Here is a 19,916-nt window from a genome sequence, read left to right on the forward strand (position 1 = left end):
TATTAGAAAACTAAGAAAAATTATGCTAACAATATTGGAGACCAAGAGATGAACGCATTATTCTCTAAGAGCAGTGGTTCGCAAAGCAGTAGACGAGGTTAGGAGTAGAGAAAGGCTTTTGCCCCCAGGGGACATTTGGCAATGTGTGGAGACACTGTTGGCTGTCACATTAGGAGTGCGCTACTATCATCTATTGGATACTGCTAAACATCTTACAATGCATATGACCACTCTCCATGAAAATGGATTATTCAACCCGAAATGTCCGTAGTGCCGAGGCTGAGAATCCCACCTCTAACAGGTAAGACATCTTGATTAACAACTCTTGTTCCATAGGTTTACGTTTCAATTCCAGACACCGGTCAGACTCCACGGGGATGTGTTTTGGGAGCAGGTAACCATCAGTCACACCCTTGAGACAAGTATTTATTTTCTATTCGTATAAAACTAGTTCTATGCATCAGACTAGAGACTTTAGCTGAGCAATTCTTGATATTTTATTTAGTTGGGTTTTTTAAAATTTTTATGCTTAAAATATAAGTTTATCCAAAAACTATGAGTTCAACAAAGACAAAAGATACCCGTTGTCATATTTGCCTCAGACGTTCTTTAAAGACAAAAAACTGGAGATGCAGTTAAAGCCCATATCCCCATCCTTTCTCCTCCTTCCTAGAAGATAACCTCTAACACGTGGTGCGTGTCATTTCCACGTATATTTTACACTCCCCTACATCTGTCAACATAATTACATAGTATCTGCTTCTAGCAGTAATTTTAAATAAATGTTTTTATACTATACATTTTCTTTTTGCTCAACATTAAGATTTGTGTACTTTGTTCTCTTCACGTAAATCCAGTTAATTCATTTAGACCAGCTCATATATTAATTTTCCTCTGGATGAGTGACTGCATTGTCCCCACACGTTCACTATTTGTATCCACTTGTAGCAAGTCTCCTAACACACACATGCTGAGAGTTTGGATAGGTTTGCTATTTTAGGAGAAGCGGAAGTGAGGGATTATAGACTAAATTTCATGTAATATAAAAATTTCATGTAATAAATTTCATGTAATAAATATCATGGAATATTGCACTTAGAAATACAGATGACTAATTCTAGGGTTTACAAACAAACAAAGAAAAGCCCAAGGATCAAAACTTTGTCTTACACAGAGCTATAGTAAGCTGTGAGGATAAAAATGTATGGTATGCTAGTGAATTTTTTCAGAATCACCTGCTATTAAGTAATTTTTGTTCCAGGAACAAAAACTGTACTCCATATGTCCAATAAAGCAGTATCAATAAATAAATAAACTTATCTGTAGACCATGACTGAATCTCGGTTCAAACAAACTTTAAAAACATTTTTAAACTGTTAGGGGAATTTATATATGGACTATGTATTAGATGATATTAAAAAATTAAGTTTGAGTTAACTTAACAACACTGTGGCTATTTTTTAAAATCTTTTTTTAAAAAATGCATAAAAGATATGAAATCTTATATTGCATTGACTATTTTAGTAAAAAATAAGGCACAGATGAATCAAGCGTGGCAAATCTCGACAAATATTGCCTATATCAGGTTCATTATACTATTTCTCTACTTTTGTGTGTGTTTGAAAATTGTCATCATCATCATCACCACCATCAGGCACACGATTTACAGAGGCAGGCTAATAAAAGCAGGTAGACATTTGGCAGTGATAAGGAAAATCTCACTCTAAATCCTTCCATATCCCATAACTGGATTATTTTTCTCTCTACAGGTAGCTAGACAAGTTCCAATATTTTATCAGCAAGATAACCTCATTAAATGCATTATACTCCATATCCGTGAGGACAGCAGATACTGACTTGTATTCAGGGAGTTTACACCAAGACAATACTACTAAATCAACTTTGTTGATTTAAACAGACTCTCTAACCCCCTTACCCTCCACTCCCCACCCCTTTGCCTGCCCAGTGGGGCGCCTGGGTGGCTCAGTAGTTTAAGCAGCTGCCTTCAGCTCAGATCATCATACTGGGGTCCTGGGATAGAGCCCCACATCGGGCTGCCTGAGTCTGCTTCTTCCTCTCCCTCTGCCCCCCCACCCCCGCTTTCTCTCGCACTCTCTCTCAAATAAATAAAATCTTAAAAAAAAAAAAAAAACCAGCCTGCCCAAAACAAAATCAGTATTAAAAATGATACAAATTTCTGTCACAAAATGTTATCCCACATTTTCTATAAATGCAAGAGATTTAATATCGACATGACCAATGTTGTACCAGTATCAACATGGTTCATCAAGTCTCACAGAAAGAATTCCAAAAGTAAAATCAGAGGGAAATGTGAGGCAGCCTGAATTCTCTCTGAATAGGTACAACATCAGAAGTTTCACTGTAGCGTTTTGTCTCTTGTGTGTGTTTGGGTGGGGAGAGATGGGGTCTGGGGGTAAGACATACAGGGCAGGAGAGAATTTAGCACGGGGGCTTAATTAACAATAGTTCATGTGACCGCAAATCCCTATGTGTGGTGCCTGCCGGAGTAGGGCAAAAGGGAGGACCTGAGGAGGTGGCATACATGGCCCTCGCAGACATTGCTGAGTCAGGCCAGCGGCACATTCTAGAGGACAGTGCCAAAATGACTGAGCTGCGGCCTCTATTTATCTGTACTGTTTGTGACACCTCCAGGACAAGGGCAAACTCGGGCCTTTCTTCCTGCCTGTTGATTTTGCTTGGTAAGCGTTCAAAATGTCCTAGTAATATAATGCAATTTATAGTGGAATTAATCTCCAGTTCTGAAAATGGCATAATGAATTACATTCATTACAAGTACAATCCTAATTACTAACTAATTGAAGTCTATTGCACAATAAATCCTCAAAATCAGTTAAGTACCCAAGGATGATGTGGATGGCTCTAAAAGTCAATGGGGCCTTGCACTATTTACAACAGAGTAAGATAAAAGCTGATAAAATCTCAATCAGACCATGTTCCTGGGTCCGAGGAGATGCACTTGTCCCATGGCTGGAGTAGTGAAACACATCAGCCCTCAGAAAACAAACTAGGGTAGAGGGTAACTACATTCTCTACTGAAGTTGACTGTTCAGTATAACACAGTTACTTAAAGAAGGGAGAGAAAGATTTATCTTCAATGTTGTAGTAACAGTGAGGAAATGTCCTTAAAACTGGAAGAAGGTGCAATAACAGGGCTTCTTAAAGAGATGTTGCTCCTGACCCGATCTGAAGCTCAATCACTAAAGGAGACCGTTTTTTAATAGAAGACCCAGCGGAAGAAGGCTAAAGACAGGAGAGAACGATTTAACCACAAAGGTATTTCCCTAGGTCAGCTTTCAGTTGGCTTATTAATAAAAGCACAAGAGAAATATAACGCAAGAGGGGTTTAACTAGAGAGAGAGAGACTCAAAAAGTGCTTCCAAACATATGCTTCATCAAATAAAGAAGCAGCAGAAGAAATTTTTGGTGCAGAAAATAAACATAACTATTTTCCCTGTTTAGCCAATCTCTCCCTCTCAGTTTCCCGAACCTGTCGTCGGCACTGTAGCGCTCACACATGTCCAGATCACACCTGCACTGCTGGGGCCCTTGGCCTGCCGGTGACCCTTGCCTCAACTTTGACCGGCTCAACGCTGACTGGGGCTCTTGTTGGCAGCCGTCCAGAGACAGGAGGCTCCAGAGGCAGAAGATTGCAGCAGCCGGGCACACAGCGCTCAGTGTGTTTGTGTGTTTCATCACCCTCGGCCAGTCTGTCGAGGAGGAAGCTATTCCCTCTCTGTGGACTCCAAACACCAGGGTGTATCAACAAGGCACACACCCCGTAACAGGGCCACCCAGGCAGGATGGACATGAGGATGGGAGTGGAGGTGCATGCCATGCAGAGCTGTGGGATTAACACAGATGAAAGCAGCATGGATCAGAGACTAAATTGGATCCCACGTTGTCCTTGGCTTACGCACCTACTTGAGCATTTATCACAGCCACCTGTCGGATACCTGTCTCCTCACAGGACCCGTATCTTCATCATCTGTGGCTATCTCATGAAACTTACAGGTAGCCAACGCTCAGTTACTGCAACAGTCATTGCCAGTTTCACGGCTAAAAGGAAGGGCAGCTACTCTGAATGAAAGAAGATAAATTGGGCAGCCTGTAGCCTTACTCTAAACCATTATGATTTATATTTTCTCCTGTTGTTCACTTCCACTCTGTCCTGGAGGTACCATGGAAAAGACAGATGCATGGAAAAAAAAAAAAAAAATCCGACAAGTGACAATATTCGCTTCAGTACAGGCTAAAAAATCCAAACCAATGCTAAGGACATCCTCATCCAGTGATTTTTAATCCTCTTAACCTACCAAATTGAAACACCCTGTGCCTTTTTAAAGTCATGGCCTAAGATGTGTACCACCACTCCAATCTATAGGGCTCCACAGAATTTCACTCAAGATCAGTGACGGCCCAAAATCTCACCAACTACAAGAAAACCAGCCATAAAGTTTGTTGTCTCCTTAAATCATAAAGATACACATTTAAAAATGTACCCAGAAAAATTAGAAATTAGTAGATCTGCTATGTCCAAGAGAAGGTATCTGACAACAAAAAGAAGACTGCGTATAGCCAGAAATATCCAATCTTGGTAAAATGTTACTGGTGATAATACTTGGTGTTTAAGTACATATCATAAAGATCAACTAGTCGTTTCAATCATTTGAACATAACAATCCAATTACACAAAATGAGCAGATGTTTTCACTCAAATACTTCATTTCCAAAATGCATTGTGGCATACAGTTTCTACAATTTCTCTTAGACAAGCCTCCAGAAGATAAATTCCTCCTAGTGAGGTGTGTGACATTTTGATTATCTTTAACCCTAAATTAGATGGGCACAAAATTGTTTCTACATTTTTGAAAAACACATGAAGTTTCAGTCTTTTAATTAAGTCAAGTGACTTATTTATTCCTAATTTCATAGCCGTCCCTCCAAAGAATTCTACTTTCCTATGAACCCTGTGTCTTAAACAATTCTTAAAATTCTTACGCGAAGTAAAAGGGTCTATTGGAACAACGGCAAAGCACTGATAAGCAAAGGCACTAATGAGCTCAGTTGCCTTAACTCACTTCTAACAAAAATTAACAAGTGTCTTTACTGTAGGACTTTTCCGAGCCTTTGTTACTACGGAATATTACTTTCCAAAAGCAAGGTGTCACATGTGGTGATTCCCAAGCTTATTTCACAGGAGGGGAGCAATTACGTATTTCACATATTACCAATCAGTCTTTAGTAGGAAAGGGTTATCTTGAGGATCATTTTTGAGAACCACAAGTTAGAATAAGCTGCTAATAAAACCTCAAAAATAGTTTTAACTCCAAGGTAGTCCAATTAGCATTATTTTCTTAAACCATTAACTAGATCTTTAAAACTACAGGCAACCATCTTTACATGTATTCCTTCAGAAATGCCCTGTAAGAACAGATAGACGAACTCACACATTATTACCACCTTTACAGTTAAAACTCGTTCAAAATTCAGGCAGCTACTATTTTGCACAAAGGACAAAATTATGAATGATCCAAGGCCTAGAGAATGCACTGCTTTCTGCATATTTCAAGTTCAAACTGAGTAGATGTAAATTTATCCAATTTGGATAACATAACCATCATAAACGAAAAAGAAGACTTACCGACAGAAGCTGAGTTTTTAAGACCCGACTCCTTTGGGACTCCTTTTTCAATTCGTATGGTGGCCCACTGTTTAGAAACAAGTAGTGTTGTTAATGTAAACGGTTCCATGGACACGATGTGACATACTCAAACCGTACTTACATGCAAGTGAAATTAAACATTAAGCCCAGCACTCTCTGAATTAGAGATGCCCTAGTAAACCGCGGAGGTAACGGTATTCCAAGGCTCAAGTACACTCCTATACTAGTCACTGATCATGCTCTAAAAAAATGAAGACAAGATCGTGCTGACCCTATTGAAACCCGTCACACACACCTGGGACCCCATAAAGGACTCCCTGAAAGCACAGGTTATGGCATCAAGACTGAGATCAAGTTACTTAATCCTTCTAGGCCTCAGTTTCCTCATCCATGAAATGAGGATAATAGTTCCTATCCCATAGGGTTGTTAAAAGGATTAAATGAGATTAACACCGTAAACACCTAAACACAGGACCCGAAGAATGACTACTGTTTTCATAACAAATAAAGCATTCAGAGGCCAGATAGCTCAGAGAGACCGAATTGCCTGCATCAGAAATAGGCTTGCAGAAGGAGGCAGTCTACACTTGGGGAGCTGGAAAGGAAGCGGTGAAATCGCTAACTAAAGACACCACGTAGCCACCTGGTCACTTGCCCCTAGTGAAATGCGCAGGGAAAATGTTATGATTAGGAGGAACAGGACAACAGGAAAAATCAATTCCCATTTTTGTTTTCAATGTACATAGGAGTGTAAAGAGAGATACCAAGATGTGATTTGTTATTTTCTTCCTTATACTTTTTCTATGCATTTCCAAAATTATCTACCATTAACATACGAGTTCAAAAACCACAAGTGAACTTTGTTGACAGCATTCCAGAAAATCCCAATGGCTGTCTTTCCAGTTTAGAAAAGGAATGATTAAAATATTATTTCAATGATTACAATTCCAGAAGCTAACATTGTTGAAACTGACTGACTGGAGAGGAAGTGGGAAATTAGAGGTAAAGGGCATTGGGATCATTAAAATTAGGACTTAAGCACCCTTGAAGGAGCAAAAAGAATTCATCGAAAATGCAGTGGCTAAAAACAGGTATTGCTAGGCTCACAAGGAATTAAACAGATTTTTAAAAATTCAAGTAAGTAAGACAATGAAGGACACAGGTTAAATGACCTAAAACATATACTTGAAGGTCAAGGAGAAGGGCATGATCTGACTACGTCAGGACCCCCTGCACAACATGCCGAAGAGCCAAGTAGGAACATGCTATTTGTGCTTAGAGAACAGCCTATAAATAGAGACTTAATCTTCCCAGCTTCAAGCGGCAAGTGACAAATGATAATAAGACTCAATCTTAATCTGATTGCGGCTTTTTCCTTCTTTGCTGATTTAATGCAGGAATTCTCAAACTCTAGACATGCCTCTCACCCCTTCTCAGTAGAGGTAAAGGTTTATTTCCATAGTTTTTCACTTTCAAGCTTTAGTACCTATTGTCATTTATAATTAGACCAAAGATAGAATTAAAATAAAATTTTGTCCATAATCGAACATTTGTTATCTTGGAGCTCACTTTTTTTCTTGTGGCCAGGTGATTTTATATTTTATATAAATGGCAATTACCTTAGATTAGGACAATTATTCCAGGCTCGTGTGATGGAAAATATTGATTTTTTGAGGCTGTTATGGGCTGAATTGTGTCTCCCCCCAAAATTCATATGTGGAAGCCCTAACTCCCCAGCATCTCAGGATATGACTGCATTTGGAGACAGGGCCTTTTTAAAAAGGTGACAAGGTTAAAATAAGGCCTTTAGGGTGGGCCTTAATCCAACACGACTGGTGTCCTTCTAAGAAGAGGAAATTTAACACACATAGACACCAGGGATTTGCACACACAGAGGAAAGATCATATGAGGCCATGGCAAGAAGGCAGCCATCTGCAAGCCAAGGAGAGAGGTCCCAGAAGAAACCAAACCTGCCAACACCTTCATTTTGGACTTCCAGCTTCCAGAATTGTGAGAAAACAAATTTCTGTTGTCTAAGACACCCAGTCTGTGGTATTTTGTCATGGCAGCCCGAGCAAACTGATACAGGGGCATGCCTCCTATAGCGTGATGTGCTACAAAGGGCTCCATATTCTGTCACCAGACAAGCGTCAGGATGCATAACCTCTCCTGAAATGCTAACTCCAGAGGTCTGCCCTACAAAATGCAGTTATGGTGTTCAAGACTAGCAAAGTTTCAGGTTAGAGGAGAAGTCATTTAATGCCAAAGGAAATCAGTACTAGAGAACCATTTTCTTCTGTGGGCTTGCTCCAGGGAAGGTGAAAAGCACGGAGGCTTTGCAGCCAGACACGTATGCATATGAACTGTAGCTCTGAACTTCCTGGCTGGGGTCACCTTAGAGGAGAGATTTTTCACCTCTTGAGACCTCGGTTTCATCATCCCTAAACCAGGGACAGTACCAAGACAAAAGATGAAAGAAGATAATCTATCCCATGACCGCCTCACAACAGGCCACAAAGTAGAAAATGTTGGCTTCCTCCTTCCTCCTCACACCCCACTATTTATTTAGCTTCCAAAATGATTACTTTTTTTCCAGACCACCAGTGCATCTTCCAATAAACAGCTATGTCTCTTCTACCACGCCAACTGATCGGGTTAAGCCCAAAAACAGAGGTGGGAAATATCTCTTCAGAAGTTCTAAGCCTCTTCTAGAGGTTATCTCAGAAAACATCTGCCTCCAGGAACCACGAAAAATGCAGTTCTGACCACAAGCTGATCCTGAAATATGATGGTGACTTCTAAGAATCCCCATTGTTACTCCCATCTCACTTCCCCTTACAAAGAAAAGTTGAAAGATACTTCCCATCAGGTTTTCACTCTACTTTACTTTAAAAATCCTCTTGGGAAGCAAAAGGAGCTGTCTCTAATTCACTCACACAAAAAGGGTTAAGTCTGATTTTAAAGTATCTTCCTTTTTATTCATGTATTCATTCATTTATTTTTTAATAAAAACATTTATTGTTAATAAAAGCATTTTAATAAAAACTAGGTGTGGAGCCCAGCTCAGGGCTTGAAATCATGACCCTGAGATGAAGACCTGAGCTGAGATCAAGACTCACACTGGGCTTGAACTCACAGCCCTGAGACCAAGAGCTGAGCTGAGATCAAGAGTTGGACATGTAACTGACTGAGCCACCCAGGCACACTTAGGTCTGAGTTTTAAAGCTTAGATCAAAATCTTGCAAAAATGTGACACTGTCACCTAGATAATTACGACTTTCAGTTTTTATGCTAAAAAGACATTTAAAAATTAACTTAGAAAAGGAGAGGATGAAAATTATATAAAAATTCAAATATTAGGTTTAGCCAAATAACAGCAGGCCACCATCTGTAGCATAATGAAACAGCTTCTTGACAGAGCTGTTATCTTGGCAGAGTAAGAATTGAGGCTCTAGATTCAAATTAAAACCCCAATTCTACCACTAATAGCTGTATGCCACTATTTGGACAAATTACCTCTCTGAATCTCCATTCCCCAACCTATCAATGGGAGTAATAAAGCCACTGTCAGAGAGTTGTGGAATTAAGCACATTGCCTGGGTAGCTTTTTTTTATTAATACTTTCTGTCGTAAACAGCCATGGCCTTCTAGCATGTTTATTGTATTTCTAACACCAGGAATAATACCTGAGTATTATATTAAAAGAGTGTTATAACCATCTGACATGACATTTGTGGAAAGCCTTTTATTTCTTTTCTTTTTTTTTTAAAGATTTTATTTATTTATTTGACACAGAGAGAGAGAGAGACAGCCAGCCAGAGAGGGAACATAAGAAGGGGAAGTGGGAGAGGAAGAAGCAGGCTCCCAGCAGATCAGGGAGCCTGATGTGGGGCTCAATCCCAGGACCCTGGGATCACGCCCCGAGCCGAAGGCAGATGCCCAACGACTGAGCCACCCAGGCGCCCCATGACATGTCTTTTAAAAAAGATGAAAAACTAACTGGTGGATGGAGGAAAGTGTAAAGGGAAAGAATAATAATCAAAATAAAAGACAAGAATAGTCTGCTCTGAGTTGTATGCTAACTCCTTAAAGATCTGAAGGTAAGTTAAATCAAAGACAAAGACAAAAAAAAAATAAAAAAACAAAAAAAACAAGACCAAAGAGTGTTCCAATTCAAACTCCAGGAAGACTGGAGCATCTCCAATCTGTGCATCACTGCTTTCCTTGACCTCTCCTCCCTGACCTGCGCAGTAACACTCTGAGGCGTACTCCTCTACACCCATGGTGAAACTAACTGCCCTGCCCATGGTCACAGGGCCAGAAATTCAGAGGAACCTGTCCATGCTTCCAGCTTATTTTTCAAAAGCTGAGGAGAAAAAATAGTCTATTAACATTCATTATCAGTCCATTGCCTGTGTTATCTGGTTAGATTAGATAATTTACATACCACTGCCCTACCTTCTACTCTACCGATCCTATATTCTCTTCCCATCTTTATTTCCCTCTAATCATGAGCCTTGTGCCAGCTCAGAGCAATCCTTCACCACCCTCACCCCCATTAACTGCTGTGGTTGAAAACAGCATTTTTTAATCTTAAATCCATGTTCCTGTTTGGGATAAACACGAAAACCTCACTCACACACACACACCCCTTCCATATACCCTACCATCCAAATGCACGTCCCCACCCCAAGGTTTTACTTTTCACAGTTCGAAGTCCTAAAACAATCTTCCTAATATGAAGTTGTAATAATGCTGTATATACTCCTTAGAAATCATGATATACCCCTGGAAAATCACCGGCTTAGAGAAAGAAACAACCAAGTCCATTGAAAACTAAGTGCTAAGGAATAATGAGGAACAGAACGACAGGGCCTTGCACAGAATCGACAAAAAAGGCAGGGTATTTGTCCAGAACTAAAGATGTCCTAATACTAAACAACCAGCACAACTTTTAAGGGAATTATCCCTACAGTCAGGAAAAGCAATCCACTGTACTACCCAACCGCCTAACAGAAATGTCGGGGAAACATCTAAGGATCTTCTGGCTGAAGGACGAGAAGAAGCCGTGGGTCACCACTTCCCTCTTCTGTGCCTAAAGCAGACATCACTGTGGGATCACAGCTCCTTCCTGAGGAGCCCACCTGCTCCCAAACACAGGCGCTCCAGTCAGCTACAAGTCAGAGCTGGTCCACAAAATGAATCCCCATTCTAGTTACGTATATGCCAAGAATCAGTCTGACCCAGCAAAGGGGGTAGTTCCTTAGGCTGTCATCTACCTGGTTGCCAAGCTAAGTGGTCTATCTCTCAGCAACAAGCAGCACATCTCTAAAAGTCTCTTCAACTCTAGATGGACAAAAAATTAAATTCAGGCCCTACCTAACTGAAGACCAGATCCTAAACTGGAGAGATCCCTTCCAAGTAGAGTAGGTATTTGCCAAGCCGACAGCTACTAGCTGGTTCTCTCTGCTTGACATCTCTTTAGTTGTACCTTGAATTATTAAAGCAAGACAGACAGGAGTCAGCCGCTGGAAGCCAGTGTGTGGGATTTACCTTCACTCCAGGCTCACTTGGGGTATAAATTCCGAAAGACTCTGCTGTACAGGGGAACAACTCAATCATTTCAGAGTTCTGAGAAAGAGTTCTGAACACCAGCCAAAGAAGATCGTCTGCTATGGAGAGAGTATTTGTTGAAGATCTAGCAGTAAGAGGCAGCCTAAGAAATTCACAGCAGAGTGACCAAGTTCAGAGTGTGAAGTCAACAGGAAAGGTTACAAACTGCACCAATATCTCCCAGGCAGAAACAACAGAACTTTTAAAACGTGAGGGCTGAAGATAAAGAATCAAATATAACTTCAGAGACAAGGCAGAAAAATCGCCATGAAAAGAAAGTACAACAAAAATCTGGGGCAGAACAGGAAATTAACAGGGAGAAGAGAGTCGCAGGAGGTTAGTAAGTGAGAGATTAGCAGGCAATCTCCACATGGGAGATTAGCGGGTTAGAGATGTGTATCTGAGAGCCACCCCCACTCACTGAGGGAGAAAAAAGCCAGGTCCTGGGGGCGGACTGAAGATAAGGGCAGAAAAATGAGAACCGTACTAGCAGGTCCTGTAGAAGTTAGAGAAAAAAGGATGCTAGAGTTTAAATAGTATTATTCATTTAATTAGTAGCAGCAAACACTGACATAGCACCTAACACCTACAGGCACCCTTCTAAAATGCTGGACATATGAACTCATTTAAACAACTCTATGGGGGCGCCTGGGTGGCTCAGGTCCTGGGGATTGAGCCCCAGGGTCCGGCTCCCTGCTCAGGGAGTCTGCTTCTCCCTCTGCCCCTCTCCCAGCTCATGCTCAAGAGCTCTCACACTCTCTCTCTCGTTCTGTCTCTCAAATAAATAAATAAAATCTTAAAAAAAAAAACCCAATCCTAGGGAAATAGGTGTTATATTGCTATCCCTGTTTTATAGATGCGGAAAATAAAGCACAAGAAGTAGATGATTTCCCTAAGGTCACATATTGAGGAGCGGAACTGATTTTGGAACCAAATCTAAGCAAATCTGTATCCAAAGTCTGTACTAGACTACAGGGCCTCTCCCCAGTTAAGACTCCAGGCTCCACTTAATCCAAGCAAACCACTGAACTTCTCTGAGTCTCTATTTCCTCCCCTGAAAAAAAGGGGATGACGATGGCCCTCCCTACCTTCCAAGGCTTTGGGGAGCATCTGATGAAAGAGCAAAGGGGAAAGCCCTCTGTAATCTAAGCTCTGTGTAAGGGTGAGCTGCTGTTGCTCCCCGCCAGGCTCACCCCCAGCTAACACCTTTCTTTGCAGAATTTGGGAGCAGGAGTGTAGGGAAAACAGAGGTCAAAGAATATACATTTTCAATGACATTTCAAGTACTTTTGGTTAGATAAAATGTCCATGACTCCACTAAAATATTATCAGATTTCTCTCTGCCGCCCAGCAATTGGTTTCTTATCTTGAGCATAAACTAGAACACGATGCCTCTCTGGACAGCATGCCTTAGTACACGAAAGGACCTCTGAAACCTGGGGCTATAAAAACTAAGGAGAGTGAAGGGACAACTGCACTACATAATGGGTATAAAGAAATCGATAATATAAAAGACGGATGCATTGTTACTCTAATCAGTAATAATAATAATAACAATAATAAAACAGTGGGTGGGGGTGGTTCTGCAACCAACTAGGGGAACAGCAAGGTGGTCCGGTGGTCACAGCCCGGATCCCTCCACTCTGCGGAAGTAGCCAAGATGCTGTCTCCGCGCTAGTGCGGGAGGTAATCTGAAACGCACACCCCTCGGGACCGCTGACCTTCCAAGATGGTCCCCTCGCATCAAACCGGCTCTCCGCAGATCTACTCGCGGCCACCACTGCCCCGGGGTCTCTCTCCCTAAAGCCTCAAAGGTGTTGGGGCGCCGCATCCCCCCGGCACTCACCTCTAAAGTTTTCACCAAGATCTTCATGTAGACCTCGGAGATGCCCAAAGACACCCCGAAGACTGAAGGCAGGAGGATGAGGCAGAGCACCAGCGTCAGCCAGGTGGAAAGGATCTTCCCCGCCAGCTCCGCGCCCTCCATGGCTGGGCGCACCCTCTCGGAAGGGGTCCGCGGAGGAGGTCCGAGCGCGACAGCTGTCCCTGCCCCTAGGCAGTCGGGCAGCAGCTCCGGGAGCAGAGGCGCGGAGCCGGGCTCCGGAGAGTCAGCGCCGCCACCTCCCAGCACTCACCTCTGCCGGGAAAGAAGAAGGGAAGGAAAAAACTTTCAGAACGACGGCAATTTCCTTCCTTCCCCTTCGGGCTCCTCCCGGCCCGGTTAACTCTTTCTCCGCTGGAGGCCCAGGCCAGCGCCGAAGCCACCGCAGCGAGGGCAGACCTGGTCGCGCCGGCAGGACGACTGGAGCTGGGGTGAGCGAAGTGACACCGCGGCGCGGGCAAGGCAGCGCAGCCGGGAACGCGCCCCACCCTGGTGCCTAATTTCCTCTGGGTGGCGACTGCGACGACTCAAAGGCTGACTCACCGAGGCCCTCCCGGAGGCCCTCCCGGAGCGCGGATCCCTGCGGGCGCACCGCAGCACTGCACACCCGCCGCGGGCGGAACTGGCCCCGGGCCGAGCACTGGGCTGGGGCAAGCTGCGCTCCCGCTCCCGGCGCCCTATTTCTGCACCCTGCCCTCGCCCCACCTCCCCTGCCACCCAACGGGGAGCTTCCAGGCGGGATCTGCACTGCCAGCGCCGCAGCCCCCACCCCCACCGCCGCCCCGGAGGCCTCCCTTCTTGCCCGCGCCCCTCCTCCCCCAGCTCGCCCAGCCAAGGTCCTTTAGGGAGCAGAGCTTTCTGCAAACTGTTAGCATTTCTTCACCCTCAAAATGAACTACTGACGTATCCGGGACGCTTGAGAAGACCATGTTTGTATGGCTGTAAAACCACCTCTTTGGAAGGGCTTTCGGGGAGAGGGAAAGGCACAGAGCGCCGCTGAGCTGCAGTTCGCGCCGCGTCCAGGTCTCCCACGCCTCCTTCCCCTCTCTCCGCTGAGCCGCTCTGCGGCTCTCTCTTGCTCGTCGGGAGAGGGGAAAGCTCTCTACACGAGTCGCCTACCCCACTCAGCCGCCATCGCCCTGGCACAGGAATCCTTCCGCTGAGGGTCGCTCTCTTCCTGGGGGACGATTCCAACCACAGTTTGCCCTACCGTTTACCCAACACTCAGCGCACGGAAGCTGCAGGAAAATGCCAGGTTGGCTCAAATCTTCAGCAAGCTGCTGCGCGCCTCCCGGGCATTCGGACCCCCCCCCCCCGCCCCGTGCTGGCGCCTCGCTAGCCCCTATTAGAACAGTGAAGGGCAAAAGACGTCTATGGCTATTTGCGACCTGATCTGTTCTTAAGAATGAACAGAAGACGGGATGTCGAGACAGCAGGAGGTAGAAAATCAGGCTGCCCAGGGCTTCCAGATCTTTACGGAATGTAACCAAAATCTCATACAGACAGGTCTCTTTCTGGCATTATTTCAAGCTGGAAAAACTGGGAGGGCAAGCAAACTGAATTAAAGCAGTGTTGATAGCAAACACTTCAAAGAAAGCTACCCCTGCCCAGGCTGTGGAGGAAATGGGGCGCAGAAAGGAGAGAAGCCCCAACGCAAAGAACGTAAATAAACGTTTGTCCTCTGCACCTCCTGCCAGGTGTGTACCACAACCCTCCTCCACCGCTAAGAAAAAACAATTACGACTTGGTCCTAAGAACCAAGTCATGAATGAAGAAGTTTCAGGGCTTTGGCTTCTCTGTATGTCCTGCCAGTTTGCAAAAACAAGGAAGACACGATTGCCAAAATCTGTCCCAAGTCCTTGCTGAAAACGAACACATATTTAGCATAAAACCTCAAAGGTTATATTGACTCATTTAACATTTGTACTTCAGGCAAAATTCTTACTCTCCTTATGTTGCCTCAAAGGAAGGTGACTAAGGAATGTGGCATGATCGTTCCAAAGTTTACCCAGCAAACACCCAGTGCACGCAACTCAGCGTCAGGATGGCTTTTTCTCCCCAGCCAGGCAGGGTGCTGGGTGCCCACAATCCCTAGTCATTTATTTTGTCATGGTCAAACTCCATGAACTGGTTTTGGTTTGTTGTTTCTGGTTTTTCACTACTGTGGAGGAATTACCGTCCCACAGCCCAACGGTAGTATGGTAATAACATGGTATTGTGGTCTCAGGCTGACTGCAGTGCAGACAACTCTAATATTGAGCTTTGAGTCCTGTGCTTCAGCTCTCTCATCAGTCAAATGGACTCATTTTCGGGTCAGACGTGTGATTGTGAGTTTGAAACTACTCTGTTTAACAACAAAGCTCTCGGCAGAGATCAGAAGGAAAGTTGGTGCAAGTGCAAATCTGCCATCTTTTTCTTGCCTAAAACACAGAAGAGCCAAGATAGGCTCACCCTTGCAAGTGATGAGGGAGAGGGAGGGAAGGGGAGAGAGGGTGGGTGGTCCCACTGTTCCATTCACTCACCTACCCTCACCCCTCTCCTGCAGCCCTTGAGGCTCTTTTCATCACACCTAAGTAGGACCCTCCTTCGTTTCATGCAGTTAGGACTCCCTGCACTTAAACTATTAGCTTCCTAGGGCTGCCTTCACAAATGACCACAGACTCAATAACTTGAAACAACAAAACTTTATTTTCTCAGTTCTGGAGGCCAGAAGTCTGAAGTGGAGGTGTTTGCAGGGCCAAGTTCCTTCCGAAGGCTTTGGGTGGGGGAGGGGGATGACACATAATCTTTTCTTGCTTCCTCTTGCTTCTGGAGGCTCCTAGCATTCGCTGGCTTATGGCAGCACCACTCCACTCATTGTCTCAGTCTTCCTAAGTCTCCTCTTCCCTTCTCTTCTCTGATAAAGACATTGTCTTCCTGGACTTAGGACCCATCCTCATCCAGGGTGACCTCATCCCAGGGAAAGCCTTCATTTAATTATACAAAGTCTGCAGAGACCTTTTTTCCAAATAAGGTCACATTCACAGATTAGGATTTGAGCATGTCTTCTGGAAGACTACAGTTCAATCCACTATACTTATCATCTCTGTAAACTGAGATAATAACACCCACTTGGAGAAGTTGCTATTGGGATTTGAGATTATATTTTAAAAATTTAGCTGATAGTAAAATGCTCAATCATGAGGTCATTTAGAACAATCCTGTTTTTCACCTTCTGTCCTGGCACATATTTTAATAATGCTTCCTTTCACTCTCGAAAATTGCCTGGTTTGAATGGTAAATCACATGGTTCCCTTCTGTTTACATAGTTTCTAAGATACTTCCCAGTCCTAAAATATTAGATCCTTTGAGAAAAACCACTGCCAAGTCCATGCATGACCCTTTGCCAACACCTGAGGCCAACTGAAGTTTTATTAGAGAATGAAGGAAAGGGATTAGCATCTAATTCACATCTTCTCAAACTTCAGTGTTGGGTAGAAATTCCTGGGGCTCTTGTTAAAATGCAGGTTCTTAGCAGGGTCCAGGTAAGTCTCTGGGAGCCAATGCAAAAAGAACTGATTCCAAAGAGCTGGCAGCCTTTATTTGAGGACTCATTTTGTGATTTTGCAATTCTTCTTACCCTTGCTTTGACAACAGTTGTGGGTCATGTGAACAGAGGAGTTTAGGTTAACAAAATTTAGCAAATGTCAACACTTCCATGAATGGATACCTATGGCAAATACGATGCCATCCTTGAAGCCAAATGCTGACTACTGATTTACTGTAAGAGGTAGCAGAGAACTGAGGAGTCTGCGGGTGAACACATTGCTGAAGCATTTTATTTAAACAGACAAGTTTTGCAATTCTTGTCTCCAGTCTTGGTATGAGATCTCTCTTTCTCTGACTTCACACCTTTCTTGGGCCTTCATCCTATCCTGCCTTGATTCCTGTGTTTGCTTTACTGTAAACTATAAACTGCTTACTATCAGGAATCTTTTCATTCATCTGTAACTCCCTGCCCATTATCCACTCCTCCACCTGCACAGAATTGTACTTCATGCCACACGGTTGTTCAAAGCCGGCAGTGTGACCCTAATGGTCACAAAGTAAAGTCCAAATATCTTAGGCTAGTTCCTGAAGCACTCCAAATTTAACTCCCATCACCCTCCAACGAAACCTTTCTGAACTTCTTCTGGTTTCTGCAGGGTTTCTTCTTCTCTGGGTCTTTGATCACATCACAGTTCCCCCTCCCCATGCCCCCCAACATGCCCCCTCCAACACCCACCCCATGGACCTGCACTAAAACTCCATCATTCCCCTGACCTCCATAAGCTTCTATTTTCACTGATAAACCAGAGTGACATTTTGGGTCTCTAGGAGTTAGTATCAATTCAGAAATAGTCACCAGTATTCCCTGAAAGTCTGATTACTTCCCTTTCTTCAATATGGAGTAACCCTGATAAATGGCCTTACGTCTTTTGGTGGAAGAGACCAAGAGATAGATTAACAGTATAACATTTTGGGCAGTCTTCAAGGGGACCCAGCCTCCTCTTCTTTCAAGTGGTTCTGGGTCCATAAACTGGCTCAAGTTTGGAAATTAATTGAGGGACCAAGACTATCTGGTCATTCAAAGTAAACTTCTGTTGATTAAACCTAGAAGTCTTCCACTTATACAGAATACAAGTGAGAATTTCGTACACAGCCTATTTCTTTTGATCAACTGGTCAACACCAGAGGTTTCTTGGAGTCAAACTAAACTATTCTGATTACTACTCGGACTCTGCTGTCCATTACAGTCATCATGCTCACCTTGTCTGGGGCAGTTAAGTGCAGCCTCTTGGCCCCTGTGTTCCTAAAGTCCCGTTATCTCCCTTATGTTTAAGGACCTCAGTTCAGTGGCAGCAGCTCCCACTGTAAACTCTGACCTCCAGAGAAAAGCAACCGCAGAGCTCTTCAAGGATGCTGGGGTTCCCTTTCACAAATTTATTTCTCCCAGTTGAAGTAAGAGGTTATGTCTTTGGATCTTCCTGGGATGAGTGATCAGGCCTTAAATGATAAATCCACTCTAACATTCCAGTCTCCCTAAGCCTTTGGATACTCTCCTCTACAGTATACCAAGGTAGTTCTGCCTTTTCAACTTTTTTCATGTAGACCACCTTTGGATACATGTTTCAGACCACAAGTCTTACCATTAGATTCCTTTTTGACCCCTGGAGCTGAAACACCAAATCTGGAATTTCTGCTTAGTGGGCCATCTCCATAGATTTCACCTGATCCAACTTTACATTCCTTCCACCAAGCTCTCACACCCTTAGTATCTATGTCCACACATATTCTGCATGTTTTTTGCCTGTACAAATTTTTAAATCATGCAGTCCTTCCGGAGCATAATGTACCTCCCCATGGGTCCTACTTTGTATTTCACCTTTCAGGGCCTGCTAGGACTTGAGTGTAGTTACAGGTCTAGAAGCCAAGAGTGGTGGAGGCAAGCCCTGAAGAGAATCATCGTGGTCTTTCAAGGAAAGTGCCTCAGGGGAGGCCATTACATAAGGTTCTTCAGGCAAAGGAGGGCTAAGTTCTTCAGGCAGACTAGAAAGCTGCTTCCACTGGCAAAGATGACTCAGCAGAATTTAAGGGTTTGATGTCCCCTAGCTCTGCCAAGATTTGCCCTCATATCCTCGTGTCAGTTTTCAGAATCCTGTTTCTTCCCAATCAATGCCATCACTTTTGTGTTATAATTCAGTCACTCAGAGGATGAGACTCTAGGCATGCTTTTCAGAAATATCGCCCATGGCTACAGAAGATTCTGGTTTGTTTCAGGGCACATACAGAAGCTTTCAGTTCATTTCTTTGAGGTGCCACCCAAGAATTTGAAACCCTGAGCTCACTCTTTTCTTTCCCTACTATTGGAGTGCAGTTAAGAACAAATAGCCAATCCCATTATATTCCTTAGTTTAACTAAAATGATATAAAATAGCAACTATATGGTTACCCAGAATCTTGCCTTTTATTAACATTGATTAGGAATATCCAATGGCCATATTTTGCACGTCTCTTACTGTATCATGCTGTGGACTATCAGTACCCTCCTTATATCACTGAAAATAGAGCCGTTGGTGCAATTAAATCGAATGTGATTAAAAGACAACTCCAGAAAACTCATCCTTTAGATTCTGAATGAGTACATGTAGGAATAAAAGGCACGGCACAGGAATATATTCAGTGATATTACAATAGCCTTGTATGGTAACAGATGGTAGCTATACTTGTGGTGAATATAGCATAATGTATGAACGCGTCAAATCACTATGTTGTACATCTGTAACTAATGTAACATTGTGCATCAACTCTACTCAAATTAAAAAATAAATTTAAATACCATCAACTACACATGTGTGAGAATGAGGGCAAAAAAGGAAAAATAATATCTTACTATAAAAATAGTAAAAATAAATTATTACTGTAAGAACAGTTGTGACTTCATGCACCCCTGAAAGGGTCTCAGGGACCTGCAGGAGTCCCTGGTTATATTTGGAAAACCACTGACCTAAATAAAAGTATTTCTCCAACAATAAAATAACAGTGGTTGGAGACACATTATTTATGATGGAGTTTTCTTTTTTTTTTTTTTAAAGATTTTATTTATTTATTTGACAGAGATAGAGATAGCCAGCGAGAGAGGGAACACAAGCAGGGGGAGTGGGAGACGAAGAAGCAGGCTCATAGCGGAGGAGCCT

The 19,916-nt window shown here is 43.3% G+C and overlaps 1 protein-coding gene across 5 annotated transcripts in view; it reads right to left on the minus strand.

Annotated features, from left to right (window-relative positions):
- The window catches only part of GPAT3 (glycerol-3-phosphate acyltransferase 3), a 54,688-nt gene extending 40,833 nt beyond the window's left edge, over window positions 1-13,855 (minus strand). The window contains exons 1-3 of one of the 5 annotated variants that reach the window (XR_004628806.1): window positions 13,744-13,855; window positions 13,165-13,455; window positions 5,684-5,750 (exon numbers count right to left, since the gene is read on the minus strand). Coding sequence is in view for 2 of the 5 variants with exons in the window: in XM_034671592.1 (XP_034527483.1) it covers window positions 5,684-5,750; window positions 13,165-13,305 (208 nt within the window). In the remaining 3 variants the exon portion in view is untranslated. The other 4 variants (XR_004628805.1, XR_004628803.1, XM_034671592.1 and 1 more) reach the window with 4 other exon arrangements.
- Between the last annotated feature and the right edge of the window lie 6,061 nt (window positions 13,856-19,916).

Source organism: Ailuropoda melanoleuca, chromosome 11 (genome assembly GCF_002007445.2).
Source record: "Ailuropoda melanoleuca isolate Jingjing chromosome 11, ASM200744v2, whole genome shotgun sequence".
Classification (NCBI taxonomy): domain Eukaryota; kingdom Metazoa; phylum Chordata; class Mammalia; order Carnivora; family Ursidae; genus Ailuropoda; species Ailuropoda melanoleuca.